This window comes from Bactrocera tryoni, chromosome 5 (assembly GCF_016617805.1).
Source record: "Bactrocera tryoni isolate S06 chromosome 5, CSIRO_BtryS06_freeze2, whole genome shotgun sequence".
In the NCBI taxonomy this organism is placed as follows: domain Eukaryota; kingdom Metazoa; phylum Arthropoda; class Insecta; order Diptera; family Tephritidae; genus Bactrocera; species Bactrocera tryoni.
This window is the reverse complement of record NC_052503.1, coordinates 56,378,606-56,398,120: the sequence shown is the minus strand read 5'-3', so window position 1 is coordinate 56,398,120 and position 19,515 is coordinate 56,378,606. Positions and strand designations below refer to the sequence as shown.

The 19,515-nt window shown below is 35.1% G+C and overlaps 1 protein-coding gene across 11 annotated transcripts in view; it reads left to right on the top strand.

Moving 5' to 3' along the window:
- The window catches only part of LOC120777944 (pericentrin), a 64,800-nt gene that overhangs the window by 34,237 nt on the left and 11,048 nt on the right, over nt 1–19,515 (top strand). For 7 of the 11 annotated variants that reach the window (XM_040109549.1, XM_040109552.1, XM_040109547.1 and 4 more), the window contains 6 exons: nt 9,721–9,846; nt 11,317–12,507; nt 12,819–12,986; nt 15,397–15,591; nt 15,747–15,929; nt 17,517–17,858. In XM_040109549.1, coding sequence (XP_039965483.1) covers nt 9,721–9,846; nt 11,317–12,507; nt 12,819–12,986; nt 15,397–15,591; nt 15,747–15,929; nt 17,517–17,858 — 2,205 coding nt within the window. The remainder of the gene's footprint in view (nt 1–9,720; nt 9,847–11,316; nt 12,508–12,818; nt 12,987–15,396; nt 15,592–15,746; nt 15,930–17,516; nt 17,859–19,515) is intronic. The other 4 variants (XM_040109553.1, XM_040109550.1, XM_040109557.1 and 1 more) reach the window with 1 other exon arrangement.

Sequence of the window (19,515 nt, the reverse complement as noted above, 5' to 3'; positions counted from 1 at the left end):
CAAGTGTTGTCCGCGTGTCCAGCTATAAATAAAACTACAACAACACTGTAATGCAACGGTTGCACGTATTTTCTTCTTTACATATTTATGTTGCCTGCATATTGAAGTATGTATGTATAAGCATATGTGCTTAAAACACTCGGCATACCGCAAATTTGTATGCTGCTCGTAAGAATAAATGTTGGACTCTCCAAAGTTCATGCAATTTTCCGAGTCCAAAGGAACGCTGTGCGAGTGCGAATGCGCCAAATTAATTTAGTCAGTGACTAAAGCAAGCGTTTATGCGTTTTAGTCGCTTAATCGCAATCGATTGATGATTATATTGAACAAAGAATATAAGCTTACACAAAAATAGGAACAGCCGATAAGCGGAATTAAAAACAGAAACAAAAACTTTGTGCGCATAACTAGCACGTTGCACATGTGTGTACATATGTATGTACGTGTGTACGACTTAACTTGCAAACGAAAACAAAAAGTTCCATTCCTGATTGATGAACATTTCATTAGTGCTGTAATCTCACCAAGATTTGGCCTTTAATCTTTTATTGATTTGCCTTGAAAGTGCACTTGGCGAAATGAGAGTTCTCAAAACTAAAAGCAAATGATTATTTGCGGATATGCTGCATGCAGTTGGAGAATAATTGTTGCTATTTTTTCCATAAAGTATATTTTAATTGTGAGAGGAAATAAATACTGCAGCAAAAGTGATAAGTCAATTAAGGGAGAGATAGAGGGATATCATGGCCAAATGGTTCATTGCCTTTTAGGTTGAGTAGAAGTTTTAGATTAGAATTACAATTAAATTATCAATTAAGATGCAAAAAGTTGGAAGATATTGAGGGTAACCTGGATTTTTATATTTAAGCGTACACTAATTAGTACGCGACCATTAAAGCTGAGAGCTTTTAGGTTATGGGTTTGCGTCACATCAAAAATCTTATATTTTGTTGCTTCGGACGATCGCTACTCATCTAAAATATTTTACGCTAACATTAATTGCCGAAAAACCCATAATGTCCAATTCCTAAAAATGGTTAAAATGAGTAAATATGTTTATGTAAAAATTTTGCGTCCAATAAAATTGTCCGTTACAATTTCTTCCATACAGTGCAATTAAAAATTTCAATTAAAAAATTGTTTATTTTAATAGCTTTGAAGTAAATGTCAGAAAATATTATGCGTCCGTAAGACTCAATAAAAATTTATTTTACGCGAAAAGGGCTAGCGAAGTGGAAGGGCGCGAAAACATTAAAAATTTCCAAAAAGAAAGGCGAAGAACGTTGTGGTTATTCTCAAGAAAGACTCAAGCATTTCGGGGATGAAATTGGCGATGAAGATTGGCTGCTTAGTACGCGCAAAAAGTTGACAAAAATTCCCCAGAAATTTCTTGAGTGGCAGACAATTGCAGTTGTGGCGAAAGGAGCAGCTCATTTGTTACATCGGGTACAATCAACAGCGAAATATTTATGAAGAAATGTTTATAAAAGATTGACCCATCGCGCCATGTGACTATAGCAAAATAGCATTAGAGTGGTTCCAACATAATGAATTAATATTAGTGCCTAGAAAACCAAATCCACCTGACTGTTCGAATTAAGGCAGATCGAGAGATACTCGGCTTTAGTAAAAGAGGGTGATAGAGGCAACAAAGCAGTAACCAAAAACCTACCAGACTTTAAAAGAAAGACGTCTTCAGCAGCTAATGGAGGGGTTTCGGAAAAATTAAAATTTTGTAATTAAAAAACACATAATTCTTGGTACCTTCTTTTATTTTTCAACTCTAAAATAAAAATTTCAAATAAAATATATCGTCACCTGAAATGCAAAATAACGTATCATCAATAAATTCGGAATTGAGTATCTTATTGATTACGAATCACTGCTTCAAATTGCATACATAATATTACATATGTCCAACATTTTCAGATTCTGCGCTCATATATGAACCAGTTTTAACTAATATTAAATTATTTTTCCCCTCTTTTTCCATTTTATTTCGTGTTACATTCACGCCACTGTAAATTTTCGAAAATGTTGTTACGTTATTTTGCATTTTAGGTGACGATATATAAGTAAGTTTATAAAAATTGAACAATTTTATTCGACGCAGTCCTATGAGTGATCATATATAAAATTTAATAATAAGAAAAAAAAAACAATTTAAAATTTAATTTCCTTGAATTCGAAAATTAATTTCTGAAATTTAAATTCTTTCTATTCTAACTTGTTATTGGTTCGACTCATCACTCTTCAAATATAGACGAATCGAAGTTAGCTCAAACTAGTACAAATAGGCCCAAAAGCCGAAGTTTAAGATTACTATTTTTGTATTGTTTTTACCATTATTAAAGTAATTAGAGAACAATAACCCTTTCCGTTGCATTACGTCACTATTTAAATGGCTCTTTCTTCAAATCACTTCGATGCTTTGTTTACAAAACTTGCACTCTATAGATTTACACGAGCCTTCATGCATTCATGAAGAAAAACAATAACATGTCTAATCCGTTGTTTTGTTTATTATGTCACGAGAGGTGTGAAGAGAAGTTAGCATTTACCTGTGTACGAATCCCTTCAAAACTTACAATAATAAACAAATATTGACGAAAGTGAAGAATAACACAAACAACAAACATGTGTGGCTCCTCTAGGGTTTGGTCGGTGTTGAAACATGCGCTGACATGCGCATTTATGAATGAGTTTGTGAAGTGGCGCGTGGGCAGAACTCGGTTAAAAGGACCAGGTTTGTTATTTTTGTGGTGTTGAAGGGCATGTACATAATTACTACGTGAGAGTGATATTTACAAATGTCAATGATGTTGTCACTTCTCTTTGTAAACAGCCACTGCAGGATCTATATCTTTTCGGACATAACAACATAAACGGCCTCAAAAAAATGATGGCTTACTAAATTTTAAGATATACCGATGAATCTCAATAATATCTTAATTGCAAAAAAGAAAAAAACAACAAACAAATGCGAGAGCTGTAGCACATGCACAATTTTTATTAGCCCTGCACCCAATTTTTTGCTTCGGCTACGCCCGAGCAGAGCATAGCACTTCATTTTTGACTATTGCTACAGCTATAGTTTTTTACCTAACAAAACTCCGAGCAGAGCAGAGCATATACTCTTACATTGTTCTGCTATGGCTCTGCTATGTTTCCCGTCAAAGTGAGAGCGGTAGCAATAACAAAACAAGAAAAAACGTTAACTTCGGCTGCACCGAAGCTAATATACCCTTCACAGGTGCATTTCTTTTAGTAACTATATGTTCAGTTTGTATGGAAGCTATATGCTATAGTAATCCGATCTGAACAATTTTTTCGGAGATTACATTGTTGCCTTAGGAAATAATATATACCAAATGTGGTGAAGATTCATTGTCAAATGTGAAAGTTTTCCATACAAGAACTTGATTCCGATCGTTCAGTTTATATGGCAGTTATATGTTATAATGGTCCGATATCGGCCGTTCCGACAAATGAGCAGCTTCTTGAAGAGAAAATGACGTTTGCAAAATTTCAAAACGATATCTTAAAAACTGAGGCTAGTCCCTTCGTATATATACAGACGGACGGACGGACGGACGGACAGACAGACAGACAGACGGACATGGTTAAATCGACTCAGCTCAACATACTGATTATTTATATATATACTTTATAGGGTCTGCAACGCTTCTTTCTGGGTGTTACAAACATCGTGACAAACTTAATATACCCTGTTCAGGGTATAATGAAATTCTACCGGAGTAGCGTAGCTTTTCAAACTCTGCTTCTGCAATATATCAAAGCATCATATTCGACGTAAAAATATTGCAACATTTGAAAATGTCAAGTATCAGAGCAGTTCATATTTTGACATTTCATGAGCACAAAACTGAACCAATCGTCGTCAGCAAAATTTATGATGGCAGAAGAAAGTAAAGTGAAATCGCTGTTTATTTAAATTTATAATATACTGGAAATGCTTTTTCCAGGCAAAATTAATTTTAAGATTTTCACTTCTCAAATGTCGCGAAAATATTTGCCTTGATTAAGTTAAGTGTCAGCTGAGTATCTGCAGAGAAACAGCGGGGTTGCTATATTGGTGCAGTTGTTTGCTTGCTCGAACGTGCCCTACGTTCTGGCTGATTTTTTGGAAATATAGTCTATCAAAGTTTCATTACATTTCAAATAATAGTTACGATATGTATCATGTTCTTCCGATACATTTTGATCAATGGTAGTAACAGTTTTTGCGATTACTGAAATGAAATTATTAATCAAGGCAACGCGACATTTGAAAGTAAACATTTAATGACGCTAGTTGGAATAGTTTAAAGCCAGAAGCGGCCGAAATTCTTCACTTATTTTTGTTTTAATGAACGGCCAAATATTAATATTTCATTAAAATATAAAGAAAATATCTATTATCTAGAAATTAAGGGAGCAAAAACCATTGAAGAATCCTAAAAATGGTTGAAAAATGCCGGGTTTCGAACTCTATACCTAAAATAAATAGTGCTTTGAAAGAGCTGCGTGGAAATTCAGAGCAAAATTTTAAAAAATGAGATTACTTTGATTTACTGCAAAGGAAATTTTACTTTTACACAAGTTTCCATAGGCCGATCTGTATATAAATACCCTTGGCCATTGGGCCATAAATTCATCAAAACCCCTTAATACTTGCGTGCTTATACATTTTTGTAGGTCACTGCTGTTTCTTTGTCTCATCTGTTGTTGCTTGTCTTCTATTCATTCTAAATTTAATTTAAACGTACAAATATTTAAATTATTTTCCACTGCTAACACCCTGTGCCTTTGGAGCCAAATCGAAATTTAACGGACACTTCTATCGTTGTTGTCACTTAGCTTTTATTAATGTTATGCGCCTAATAGAATATTAAATGTACATATGTACGTGTGGATACTTTAATTTGATTTATATCTGACCGTTAGAAGCCAATTATTGGCGGACAACTGCTGGTTTACTCGTTGAAAATCATACTCAAGTTTGTATAAATGTATAAAGGGGCTTAGCCTAGCATAGATGAATGCGTATGTGTATGTACATATATGTAGATATGTCAAAAATGTCCATAATATCTCAGCATTTGTGTACACATACTTATCTATTCATGGCTTCATTGCGTCAATTTTCAGCTAATTTAGATTGCTGAATTGAAGTTCGCAGTATTTTGAAAAAAGTCACGGACGCAGTAAATCGGTTTGAACACGCTTAAAAGATAACACCAGCAAAAAATAGGTCATATTTTGGCTGAAAATGTGAATAGTGTTTATGGGGCTGATACTTTAACGGCCAGACATGACGGACTCCGATTTGGTAGATTGCGTTTTTATGACAATGATGCCGAACGTACTCGAAAGCCAATTGTCAAAAATATGGATAAAATAATGAAAATCGTCGAGTCCAAGTCCAGCGGTCAATACGAGAAATCAGTGTTGAAGCGTTTTTCGGTGCCGTCTCGCTTGCTGTTCATTTATATGTTGGAATGATGATCTCATATTTTACTTACTAGAAATTACCATGAATGTGGTAGAAAAATATTTAGAATACCTGCTAATAATATTATCAAGGCCAAATTTATGACGGAAGTTTCCTAATCTATTGGGAAGTTAAACACTCAGCAAATAATTACATTTCTTGTTTTAAATAGAATGTTATTCGAACTAAATCTTTTGCGGTTAAAAGAAACTGTTACGAACAAGAACACAAAGTGCCTTTCCTGTCGTCTTCTCGCCTACAAAAAACCGGGTTTGGTGAAGAAAAATACTATTTGCATAAGCAATACCAAATTAAAATTAAAAAGCAAATACATACATATGTACCAGTATAATAGAAAAGTGTACTTAACATCGATCAGCGCGGATCAAAATTAGCTTTGCGCTCGACTCGGCTTTGAGCGTCTCCTCTGTAGACACCTTTAGGCGTGCTATTGTACCGTTTCGTTCTGTTCTGTTTTTTATTAGTTCGAATATAATTTTATTTGGAACATGTAATCTAACTAATTCATAGATGCTTTGTGCGTAAAAAAATAGGGCGTAAAGAAAATACAAGTATTTAATACTTTCCGATAGATGGATGCGCTGCCTGAGCGATTTCGATGAAAATTTACTCGTACAATTTTAAAGCTGATTTCTCGCATTTGTTAGCTTTGCGCTCGGATCGAGTTTCAGCATCCCAGCAGGTAAAACGGTAGATAGCAATCGCTCAGAAGCTTTCATCAGGATGATACCAAACAAATGGATTGTGACTTGCCAGATATTTCGGGCTTGGCTGTCTAGACCTAAGTATATACCGTTCATCTGCTAAGTTTTGAGGGCTCTTATACTATGTACGGACCGAAATTGAAAACATTTTGAAAACACATTTGTGGGTTGTGGAATCTAAGTCGTTCGGACCGACAATGTGTGCTTTCGATGAGTTTTTACTGTGAACTATCAATAGGGGGATTCTCTTGCTCTTGCAAGACTGCACGATGACACCAAATGCAAAAATCCTATACCGAAATATGCAAGGCCAAGAGAGCACCCATTGCAGAATCTAGTGATATATGACGGCACGAAAATAAACATGGGTTTTGGTCTGACATATTTTACAGTGCAAATAATTTTCTGCGTGTCTTTGTTGTTGTGCCGTTGCACCAAGAAGAAAATTCTGCAATTCGTGCACCGTGCAAGGGTTTTGCAAGAGCAAGAGAATCCCCCTAATATGACAATATCAAGTGACAGCTGTATTTGTATATGGAATGTAAACAAATATCAAGTGACAATTTAGGGCCGGCAAAATATGTCTTCCAATAAAATCGAAAACATGTTTCGTTGTCGGTCCGAACATAGTATTAAATATTTTTGAGTTCTGCTCTATAAACTGTAAGAATTTCTACCAAAAGCTGCAATACCCACAAACCCATACATAATGTTTTCACTCGATGTCGGTGAAGTGATGTCAAATTATCAGCTGCTTGCAATAATAAAAGCTCGGAGCGTCAGAAGCCTTTTCACTTTTTATAAATTTATTTGATTCATTGACTTTATATATGTACATATGTATCTGCATATATGTATTTTTCCTTGAGAGAACACTTTTTGAATATTTCGTTTTCGTGTAGAAGAGATTTATCAAAATTTTCGCTTCGCTGTCGACCAGTTGGTAGAACTAAGATAATTTTGTAATGATAACATATTCCTTTATTTTCGAAAATATTTGCAATCATTTTAAAAGTACATCGCATTAACGTTTTTGTGAATGTTTCATATATACTTACGAGTATAAGTATACTACAGAGAATATAAAAATTTAAATGTTTCGGAAACTCATAGCAGTAGCTAAATGCGCAATTTCCTTTACTTTACATACATCAGTATGTACATAAGTATATACAATATTATGTATCTGAACGCGTAGAGGTTTACGTACTACTTACATATATCTATAAACTCAAATGTTTTCAATTGCCGTTGTTTGCTTGTTTTCATTAAAAGGGATATAAATTGATTCTACAGACGCATAAAAAAAATCGTGATTTTCCTGAATAATATCAATGAATCGTTCATTTGCGAACGTCATCGGAATATAATACACACACTTGCTTTATACATTTATTTTTTTTATAGTAGCACTTGCCAGATTATTTGCATATAATTGCTTATCTGCCTGGAAATTATATACCATACACATTATAAGAGCTGCCATCGGTTCACGAAACTATGGGGAGTATAATTAAATATCAACTGTATTCGCTTCGCCAAGCGTTATAGCCCTGACAGACGAGCAAAATTAATGCGCCTTAAGCAACGCTAGTGCGCATTGAAATTTTATGGTGACAGACGGCAGACTTGTGCATTTAGACAGCTGATAGTGAAATTTGCTTATTTATTTAAAAAAAAGTGAAATAAAAATGAATATGATAAATTATTAATAGGAATTTTGGTATTTTTGAAAAATCAATATAAATTTAACGAAAAAATTCGTTTATTATTAACTACGTTAAAAGATAATTGAGTGAAATTAAAAGCAATAATTGATTGTAATGCGAAAAATGTGTGCGAAAAAGTTAAGAATATTGGAAAAATGGATGGCACACTGTCCGTTGTTTATTTTCTGCCATCTAAAAATATTAAAATTTGTTTTTGTTAATATACTTGCACTTAATTTAATTAGCAATATAAAACTGCTTATCTCTGATGCTGTAAACGCAAAGGAGACGGCATTTTTGAGCAGTGTTGCCTACTCCAATTTGGTAAATTCAGCTAAATACGAAATTCTTGTGCATTACAAATTTGCATTAACATGGGTCAAATGCGCAAGTAAATGTAAATTAAGCCCGCTAATGCAAATTAGCGCTGCCGTCTGTCAGGGCTATAAGGGAGTAGCGAATCGAAAAATACCAGGAAGCATTGAGCTATTTTCATTTCACGAACATTTACACATAGTGTTTTATGACAAAAAAATGTTATTGTCACAGATCAGTTGTATTAATTTGCATTTGTCGATTCGAAAGTAATTTTTGTTTGGGCCATTCGTAATTGTAAAACTTTTTTAAAATCTGGAAAACAAATCTTAAAAAAACGGTTCTGAGATTCTATATTTTTCCGACATGAATTTATAAAATTTGCTTTTACAAATGAAGTTTTTCACAAGTTGGCAGAGAAATGACGAATCGATGACAGCTAGAATAGATGCTTGCCACTTGTATCCACACCCTCTCTTGGATTAAGTGTTTTCCTGTCACTCTATATTTTTTAAGAAGAGCTGAGCTCGAACTTAGCGAATAACAAGGTAAAGATCTTAAAAATGCGGTTATTAAAGGAAAAGTCCCACTTCAAGTAGTCTTTCAGATCGATTTACATGATGAAAGATAATTCAAACTTTTCTAGCCAACGACTTAGGTTACTCGGGGGCAGTCAGCCTTTGATGAATGGCCCATATTTGAGGTTTTGTTTTTATCATAATTCAATGCAGTGTCTTTGTTTGAGAGTAATGTTTACTTCGCTGACACCCGTTGAAAACGAAATGCTCCATGTAAATTTTGCTTCAAGACGCAAGTAAACAATGTGCTATTGCATCTGTCAGTATGCCAGCCCTCTGTCAACAAAGCGAACTTTTGGTAAATCTATGACTTGAAAGGGGAACTGAACGTCCAGCTATTTCCAAAGGGAAATTTGCGGCACCCTAATTACGAAATTGATACAACACCAGACACAAACAAGAGCAAGGTTAAAAATGGAACTTTCATTGTTCTGCATTCAAGCCACAATTTCACTATCGAATCCCACCACTCCTGAAAACTCTTGATGAATGAAGGCATTAGAGAACGAATAGAATTTGTACACATAAATTTGTTGTGGGTGCCGTGGTCATCAATTCGTTCTCTTGCAATGTAAACAGAGTGCCACATGTACGGCGTGCCACATGTTATTTATAAATATATCAATATGTATGGAGTCATGTTGGCAGTTGAAGATTTCTCCAAACTGTTTGAGATCATGGTTTGTAAAGTTTCAAAAATATTTCCTTTTTGAAAATGCATTATCTTTTCCTCTGTCTTTTCTTCGAGTATTACCACTTTAAGGGAACGATCGCTAAAATATTCCCAAAGCTCATGTTACTCTTTAAAATCATCCATTAAATGTATTTCCGTTCATATTTAAATCGAACAACAACTTGAAGGCCAAATATTAATCTTAAATTTTGTGTTTTTCTTGCAGACTTTGTTGTCGGAAACAACAACGGATGATCAACATTGGCCGCCGGAACTGATTTTATTGCGCGAGAAATTCACCGCTAAGAGTCAATTAAAAATCGCACAGCTGCAAATCAAACATGAAGAGGAGGTATGAGTTTTAAATACGTGTGTATTTATATTTTTTCCGTATAATTTACTTAAAAGTATTTAGTTTATCACGTTTTTTTTGTATTTATGTATAAAATTACATATCCGCAAAGTTTGTTTGAAGAATAGAAAAAATGTTAACATCGGTTGTACCCTTTAGCCTATAATAAAGGGCTCCTTCACAAATAAAAACGTTATCTATACAAGACTTGATTTTTATCAATTTGTTTGTATGGCTGCTATGTGCTATATGGTCTGATCAGAACTATATATTTAGAGATTGCCCAATAATTTCTGCCAAATTTTGTGAAGATATCTTGTCAAATAAGAACGTTGTTCATACATTGTATGGTAGTTATATGCTAACAGATGGATATAGATGATTTCTATACACTTACAGTTTATAGGGTCCCCGACGCTTCCTCGTGAATGTTACCAACTTCCTGGCAAATTGTTATGCCCTATTTAGAGAATAAAAAAGGTTGAACATTTTGTGCAATTTTTGGGAAAAGTTATCCTAAGTAATCGATATCTGTAGAGTGTCTCCTATCACTGCCAACTATATTCTAATATTATACAAAACCATTTTGTTGATTTTTTATGTTTTCAGAATCTAGAAAATCTCCTTCGAATACCTGGTTTTTCTTTTTTTCAATCAGATGCATTTTTGTGATTAACAAATTCTGTTTCCAAGTTTCAACACAAGAAATTCCTCTTTCTAGTTTTTTTAATACTAAAATTTGGTCACTTGAAAATAACGTTACAATTGTCCAACAGCTGTGAAATACATATTATAATACACATAAATTTTAAGTCTATTTACAAAACATATGAGTTTATTTCTAATGGTGCTGCCCCTCATAGAAACGATATAAATTGTTCAACCTGCCTGGTATTTATTGAAAATAGTGTCAGGATCTTCTGAGCTTGGTCAGTTCACGACTTACAATTATTAAAGACATAGGGTTCTATGTTATGGAAATTTAGTCGACAACACCAGTCTGAGTTAGGATAGTAGGTTGAGCCAAATTAAGACCTTATGACAGATTATAAGTGTGTTCTTCTATCATACGGTTGGAAGAAGCTCAACCACGCATTACGACCCCCAATGTGCACCATTCATCCTCTCAGTCACCTTTTTAAGCCCTTTAACCCACCGTTAGAGCCTGGAAAGAGTAATCGGAACAAATGTTTAGAAATAAATATGCATAATTTCAAGTTTTGTGTCCACTGGTCTTCTCAGTTAGTAAGCCGAAAGAGGGAATTCCCTTTCCGTAAAAAATAAAATTTCGCAACTTCATAGGGAAGAAATTCTTATAGAAGGTTATATTCTTTGAATCAGATGACCGTGAAAATGTGAAATGGTAGTAGCACCAAATATAGTAAAAATTTTGAATTTGCTTAAAATTGACTTTTTACTAGTTTCATAGAGTATGTTAAGCTTGAAATATATTTGTTTGCTATTTCACAGATGTCGCGCCTAAAAATGGATTATGAAAAGCAGCTGAATCGTAAGAATAAACGCAATTCTACGTTCGATTCAGCTCGAAACTTGGAACAGATAATTAGTGATCGTGATAATTTGCGAGATCTGTGCAAAACTTTCCGCAGCGTCCTAGCCGAGCTCGCCAAATGCGTTGTGAATTGCGAGGAAGACATAAATAGCACACTCTTGCAAGAGGTGCAGCGTCTAATGGGCGCACACAATCGCACCTTAGGCGAGCAAACGCCAGAAGTGGATATGAATATTTCAATATTGAATGCATCACTTTCCTCTAATAAGCAGTCCCGTTGCATACCTGACGTACACAATTTATTGGAATTGGTAGAGGATCCTAGTCTGGTAGAATTCGTTAGCAACCAAAGTGGAGATGAGGATTTTGATTTGCGCGAATGCTTGGAACGGTTAAATACCGAAGCACTATATCTGCTGCATCTCTCTGAAGAACTAAGCAAGCGCCACAGGCGTCGCTTGTCTAGCTTATCAAGTGGCTTGGAGAAAATTGATAGTTGCTGTGAAGGCGATAGCGATGGTGAAAAATCACCTTCCATTGGCGAACAGGTACATCGTTTTATACGCACCTCTTCGCTGAATGAGCAAAACTTACCAACCTACAAAGAGCACATAAAACACCAGCAAGGACAGTTGCTCAATTCGCTGCCGCCCGATTTGAATCGACTACGCACTGAACACCCTATGAATAATAATGATGAGCTCTTCTCCACGCCAGGTGGCAATGCATCCGAGCTAAATTTCCAAGTGCACGAATTGAAAAATCGTCTAGTCAAATCGGAAACCGACCGCGTCAAGTTGCAGGAAGAACTGGAGCACACAATCCAACGGAATGCAGAATTGGGACAGGAACTGCAGGCGCTACGTGATCAATTGTCACAGCTGAACTCACTCAACAACACCGATTATGCAGAGGGTTATGGCCATGGATCGCTTAGGAGCCCGCCACGTGCTGCCGGTTCGGACCGTTCATCAACCAGTTTCACACAATTGCAGGAGAAGGCGCGCACAATACTCTCATCGCCTATGCAACAACAACCCAACAATGATGCCACCGTTGTGTTGCTGCAAATGATCGAAGACTTTTGCCGCGAAGGCGAGAAGGTGATGGAATGCGGAAAGAAGGATCGCGACGATCTGCAGTCGCAGGTGAGTGAAGTAGCTTCCTAGAATCATCGTTTAGTTGCATACGATGGGGTAGAATATATGAGTTGTATGTAAGTGTATGTATATGTCGCATGTAATAAATTACTAAATTCCATTACAGTTATAGCTAATTTTCATATTTAGGCATGCGAGTAAATAATTCTACTACGACTCTTTAGAAAATATTACTCAACATTACATCGCAATTATTTTTTAAATATATAAGTACACATTTTAGTTTAGTGTAATAAGAACAATTTGTCCTATAATAAATATAAAAAATAATTGTTTGGCAACTCATGGACAATATGCAGATTGACGCGGCAGATAAACAGCTGAAAGCAACTCGTCATTTCCTCGAAGAGCAGGCTGCCGAGCGGGAACAAGAACGTGATGAGTTTCAACGCGAAATTGAGCGTCTAAAGGCGCAGCTACGCGATAAAGAGAAGGAGCGCCATGTTTTCGAAAATGCGTCCAAGGAGGTGAGTGGCATATGCACACATTCTACTCTCTGACTTTCAGCGTTATATCCATTGGATTTATTGATTCGGTGCTTGGTGCTTCATTTATTCATTGCAATCTCTCTCTGTTGCTGTTGTTGATGCAATTCTGTATTTTAAGTTGTTGTTTATGTATTTTGTGCAAGGAAATGTTTTTCAAATATTCTCATTTAATATTTTCACACTTTTTTGAAATTTAAGCTAACACTTGATTATGGTTTTCTATTTCTAGTACTATGAATGGGATTATGAATTTATTTTATGAACGGAAATGTTACGAATAATACAATTAATTACTCATATTGCCATAACTCGAATTAACAAATTTTATGTTTTTTCATTATTTTCTAACCATTACTTTTTTACTAACAAATTGTAATTTTATTTAAAATGTTTATAAACAAGTTGATTTCATTAATAAAAATAAAACGTGCATGTTTATTTTATATGTTTACGTACTTATATACTAAATAATGATAAGGTTCAATCAAACTGATACAAATGGGTGTCATTGGGTGGCCAACACTATTCTGATTGAAATTTAAGTAGTCGTATGTGCACCGACACCGTTACGGCATATAAAATTTGAAGATAACAGCTGTCGTCAATTCAACATAAGTCATTAGTATATTTGTGGTGAATCAAACAAGTAACTGACATAAATCTGTTTTCTTGTTTTTTATTATGTACAGTTTTTGTCATAGTGAGCAAAGAAGCGTATTATGTAAGCCATATATTGATGAAACTTTTCACATTTTAGGACTAACGGCAGTTATTCACATAAATGTCTATAAGACTCTTAACTATAACGGAGTTGAATGCGAAATTTCAAAAAATAAAAATTACAAACAATTTTATACTGTTTCCATAAGGCAAAAATGTAGAAATATTATGTCTTTTATGTAAAAAAATATACTTCAGCCAATTAGAAAACACTTGGTGTAGTTTCAGTATACATAAAACAAAAAAAGTAATTTATTTACATTATATCTCTATGTTATATACTGTATGCATGTAAACAAACTGTTGAACACACCGAACACCTAATCGAATTTTATGGCACCCTGCCTCTGACGCGTACTGTGGTCGTGGAACGGCTTCTGAAACTAAGGAATGTTAGGCAACTTTCCGCACGACTGCCCGATAGTCCAAGGGCAAATATGCATACACATACCTTTTTATGTATGTATAAGGGCACATGTATTTTTATAATATTTGATATACATTATGACAAAATAGTGCCCGGATATTGTAAATAAAAGCAAAATATTTAATTTTTCAGCAACACTTTTCTTAAGCACATGGGATGGCCTTCAGGTCCTTTAGCGAGTTTTGTTTTATCTCTTCGATCGACTGAAAACGGGTTCCGCGGAGCGACAATTTCAGTTTGGGGAACAAGAAAAAATCACACGAAGCCAAATCTGGTGAATGCGGTGGTTGATCGATGATATTCATGGCCTTTTGGAACAAGAAGACCTTTTTTCGATACTTTTTTTGAAAAAATTCAGCTTTATCGGACGAGTCGAGCAGGAACGCGTTTCATACGCAAAATATCCACCAAAATCATTCGAACGAACTCGCGAGAGATGTTCAGCTCTCTTGCCATCTATCTGGCACTTACTTGTTGAAGAGGTCAAAGGTCGTCCATAAGGACTCGTGTTTTCAACGATCTCTCGACCGTCTTTGAAGGCTTTGTACCACTCCTAGGGTTCTGTTTTTGAAGCCGTAAGCCTTTTCCAACATTCCCAACGATTTCGCACACGAAATTTTGTTAGAAATACAAAATTTTAGACAAATTCTTTGTTAGATATTTTTATACATTATAAAGAACGGCACGCACTACTAAGGCTGCTGCAAACAACTGGTTGTAGTCCCGCCAACTTAGCAAAATACAATTTTTTAACATATCATTCAATCGGTTAATTTAGCTACAATTTCCGGGTGCTTTTTCGTCACAATGTACATATATTTTTACGTGAGTAGAAAATAGAATATTTCATCACTTTCATCATTTACTAAATTAACTAACAGCAGCCATAAATTTAAGAATTAAAGAGCTCTTCGGAAATTGTTATACATATGTATACAAAAGATAGAGTTATTGTAAAATAAGCACTGACCTTTCTTCTATTATTTTTTTCTATTTTTATATTTATACAAATTTGTTATTAATATATTATATATTTTTTACTTATAAATATAATTTTTTTAAACCAACCTGGGTGACTTTTTTCTTAAATAACCCTTTTTTAAGATATTTGGTTTCATGGAATACTTAAATTATGTATTATTGTTCTAGAAACTAAATTTTTATTTTTTATTGTAATACCTGTATTAAATTGTTTACAGTTGTTCTGAATGGTTTTAATTTTTTATAATTTTTACAATACAGACGGAGCAATTGGAGGCTCAAATTCGTGAACTCACACAAAGGCTCAACGAGTCGATTGCGAAACGTGACAAATTTGAAGTTGAATTGAAGGCTTCTATTGATAAAATCTTCGTTTTGCGTGAAATTATCACCGAATTGGAAACCCAAGTGGAGACCAAGGCGCTCAATGAGCATGTCTTGAGTGAAAAGAACAAGGTGAGATAGCGGGATAATTTCACATTTCCCTTCCCTTCCCTTATGCATATAAATATATAGTATATATATGTATATATTAATAATACCACGTGGATTAAAAATTCTATTTAAAAAGTTTTCTTTAATAAATTTATAATTTTCGTGAACAATTATAGCAACTGGAGGAGTACATAAACACCCAGACGCGTTCAAACGAAACACTTCAGCACGAGGTTCAGAGTTTAAAAGTGGAAATTGGTGCGGGCTACCAGGAGCGTATACGTTTTTTGGAAGAGAAAATGCAAAACATGCGTCCGTCCGCAGAGCAAAGCATGGTGTTGGATCAAGTTGTAGAGCAGGTGAATTTTTACTATTTATTAGTTTTTAATTTCATATGCTTTTTTTTTACCTATCATAAAGTTTGAATTTTATTTCCAAATAAGGCCTAACTCGAGACAATTTATTCTGGGACTACGAAACAAAAATCGAATTTTCCTCTATAAAGTTTTATTAAATATATTATTAAGCGTACAAAAATAGTAAAAAAAATGTCAATCTGCGAAATCAGTCGTTGATTCTGTTAACTTTTGCTAAATGCTTGAAATTTAATACCACAGAATTACCAGTAAAGTATATACATATATGAATGTACAAGGTGCTTTCCAAAGTAAACAGAACTTAAAAAAAAAAAACAGAACAAATTGTTTTTTCGGCAAAATTAATTTATTTTATTAAAAATAGTCTCCTTCTGCTTCAGTCAGTTTTTTGCACGGTCCAAAAGGATGTCGAACGAAGGTTTTAGCTCGTTGGCCGGTATGGCTGCCAAAATGACGGTGCAAGCCTTTTAAATGGCCTCTACGTCTGTATAACGCTTTCCTTTCATGAGCAAATGCATTTTTCCGAAAAGGAAGAAGTCGCACGGTGCCATATCAGGTGAATACGGGGAGGGGTTAATGTTTAAAATGTGATTTTTGGTCAAATAATCGGTCACAGGCGTCGATTGAATGTTGGATACTGAGCAATTTTTGGTCGTCAGTCAATTTGTGCGGAACAAACCGTGCACCCACCTTTCGTAAGCCCAAATGTTCGGTCAAAATGCAATAAATCGATGTTTTGGAGATGTTCAATTCCATTTCCATGAATTTCAATGATGATTTCGGCTGATTTTTGACGAAATCACGCACAGTTTCGATAGAATTTCCCGTGATCACGGATTTTGATTGGCCCACATGTTGATCGTCATTTATGTCCTCACGACCACTTTGAAAACGTTGAAACCGCTTGTGCATTCTGCTACGCAATAAGCAATCATCGCCATAAACTTGTTTCATCAATTGAAACGTTTCGGTAAAAGTTTTACCAATTTTAAAACAAAATTTAGTGTTGGCTCTTTGTTCGAAGCTTGTTTTCGCACCGAAAACACAAACATACTGACGCTTAAAACGCAATAACTTCATTTCCAATCAATGAAATATCATGAAATTCTCACTGGATAATCGATTCAAATAGCAGATTCTAACGCACAAGTCGACATATAGATGGCGCCATTAAGGGGCGCTTGATTCAAAAAGTCCTGTTTACTGTGGAACTTACCTTGTATGTATATGTTGTAGCCTTGCATAAGATATTCAAATAAAAGGTTGCATTACTCTACTAAATAACTGTGAAGCTGTAGTAAAAAAGTACCGAGTACCATCGTCGACCGATTTAAAATGCAATTTCGAGAAAAAGCGTTTAAAATTTGACGTACTGAAGCTAACTAATCCAAAGCTTTTGGCGCTATAACGGATTGGACAGGGAACATTTTGTTGACTATTTTACCCGATTGAATTAAATAAATTTTTCGTTTAACAATTTAGGTTTATTTTCACTTGATTCAATTTTAATTTTGATTGTCTCAACACTTTATTAATAAGTAATTACTTGTAATATTGGTACAATTGCAGCTCCGCGACATTGAGAACACTCTTGACCAGAAAACGAAAACGCTCGAATCTGTGCATCACTCGATTTCTTCAAATACAAATAGTGTCACCGAGGATGTGTCTGTAAGTGGCGCAGGCCCTGCCAACTCAGCGCCCTTAACAGGTGGTGCAGACAATGGAGCAACAATAACGCAAACTCCAGGCTCTCCGTTGCATCCGTCGCCACGACAGCATTCGCTCACCATGGAGGGAGTTCAACGCATTGCCGACAAAGTAGCTAAACACACGCGTGTCGAAGAGGCGGCCGTCAAGCGTATACGTGATCTGGAGATGCAAGTGACGCAGATGCGTGATGCCTGTGTGGTGAGTAACGGAACTTTCATACTATATACCAATTTTGGAGTGGGGAAAGCTCTTTTAAGTCTGAATATCGTTGGGTTTGAAATTTGAAAAGTTCGCAGCGCTTTTGTTATGCCTACGTTGGATGTGTATGTATGTATGTGTGTGTCGGCGCTGCGGGTAGCATTTTATTTCACTGAACGAAAGTGAAAGCAACATTCTGTTCATTTGTGCGCTTTTGTGAGGAGCGCTGCACAGTGGTTTCGCTTGTATGGCTCTGTATTTGAATCGACACGTGAAATTTTCCGCGTGTGCTGTAATTGGAATGATTTATAACTTCAAAAGCATGAAGTAAAAGTGTATGCACCGATGGTAGGAGATAAAACCAGGGTTTGGTTTCAAGATCATAGTTCCCAAATTTTTTATAATTAATCTTGTAACCCACAGATAGCGCTTTTACCAAGTTGATGCTCTTGAACACACCTAAAACCTTATGAACAAATTTAAAGTCGCACATAAATTGCATAAAATACAGGGTAAACTAAAGTATCGATTTAAGAATAACTGCAAAACAAACTAGTTAGTTTTTGTCAATTTTGTAACATAAAATAAATACCTTTATCTATTAAAAATAATTTTAATTCGTAAACGTTCACTTTACAAGGAATCCCTCTTAAAAAATGAAGAACTAATCACAACTTCAATGCTATTTTTAGAAAGCCCCGTTAGATTTCCAGATAAAACTGATTTGCCATTAAGAAGTTTGGGCATTTTGAGGACAATTGGTTTATTTTTTCGCTTTTTACTTTTTCGTATATTTCGAATGGACGAAACCACTGTGCGCTGGTGGTGTTTATTCTCTCAACTGCTTCAGCTGCGATCTCTGTGGTCTCTGTTTCCATTTATTCGACAGCGCTAAGAACACTTGCCTCGCACTTGTAGGAGGGTGCATAGTGCGTTCTCTTTTGGGGTGTCTGCCGCGGCATGGACCATTAGCGTCGGCGATTTGTGTGCGCGCAATTTAGTTTCCTTGCTATTGTGATGCTGAATACGTGTCTGTTTTGCACAAATTTCTTGTTGTGCTTTGAAAATTCTCATTGAAATAAAAATATTCTTTATTTAGTTCGCGAAAAGAAGTGCGATTGCCGTTATTATTACTTTTTAGCAATTAACTTCGCGCGCTAGAAAATGAATTTCTAAAATCTTACACACCGGTATTATAACATCTAATAAACGGACGAGTTATGTTCAATAAGCACAACAAAGGCGTCGTTGCCTTCAAGTTGAGTCCGATGAGGGTAAGATAGCAAAACAAAAATATAGTAATTCAGTAAGAGAAAGAAACTAAAGAAGAAACTTAATTTCAATACTTGTGCAATATGTTTGCCTAGATATACATATTTACAAACCATGTCTGTATATTTCTTTAATTCCATTAATATTTGACAAATTTCTGTCCTTTTCCCTTCGAAGTCAATTTCATACCATTTATGATATTCTATTTTACGTGTTTTTGACATATTTTTTATAGTAAAAAGCAAATGTGTGTTCGGATATTTTATATTCTTTTTGTTGTTTCGCATTTAAAACTACTACTAAAATACACTATGTAACATGAGTTTTCACACCTTTTCTAAGCTCTAAACATAAGTACATATGTCCTATTTACATATGTACGTAC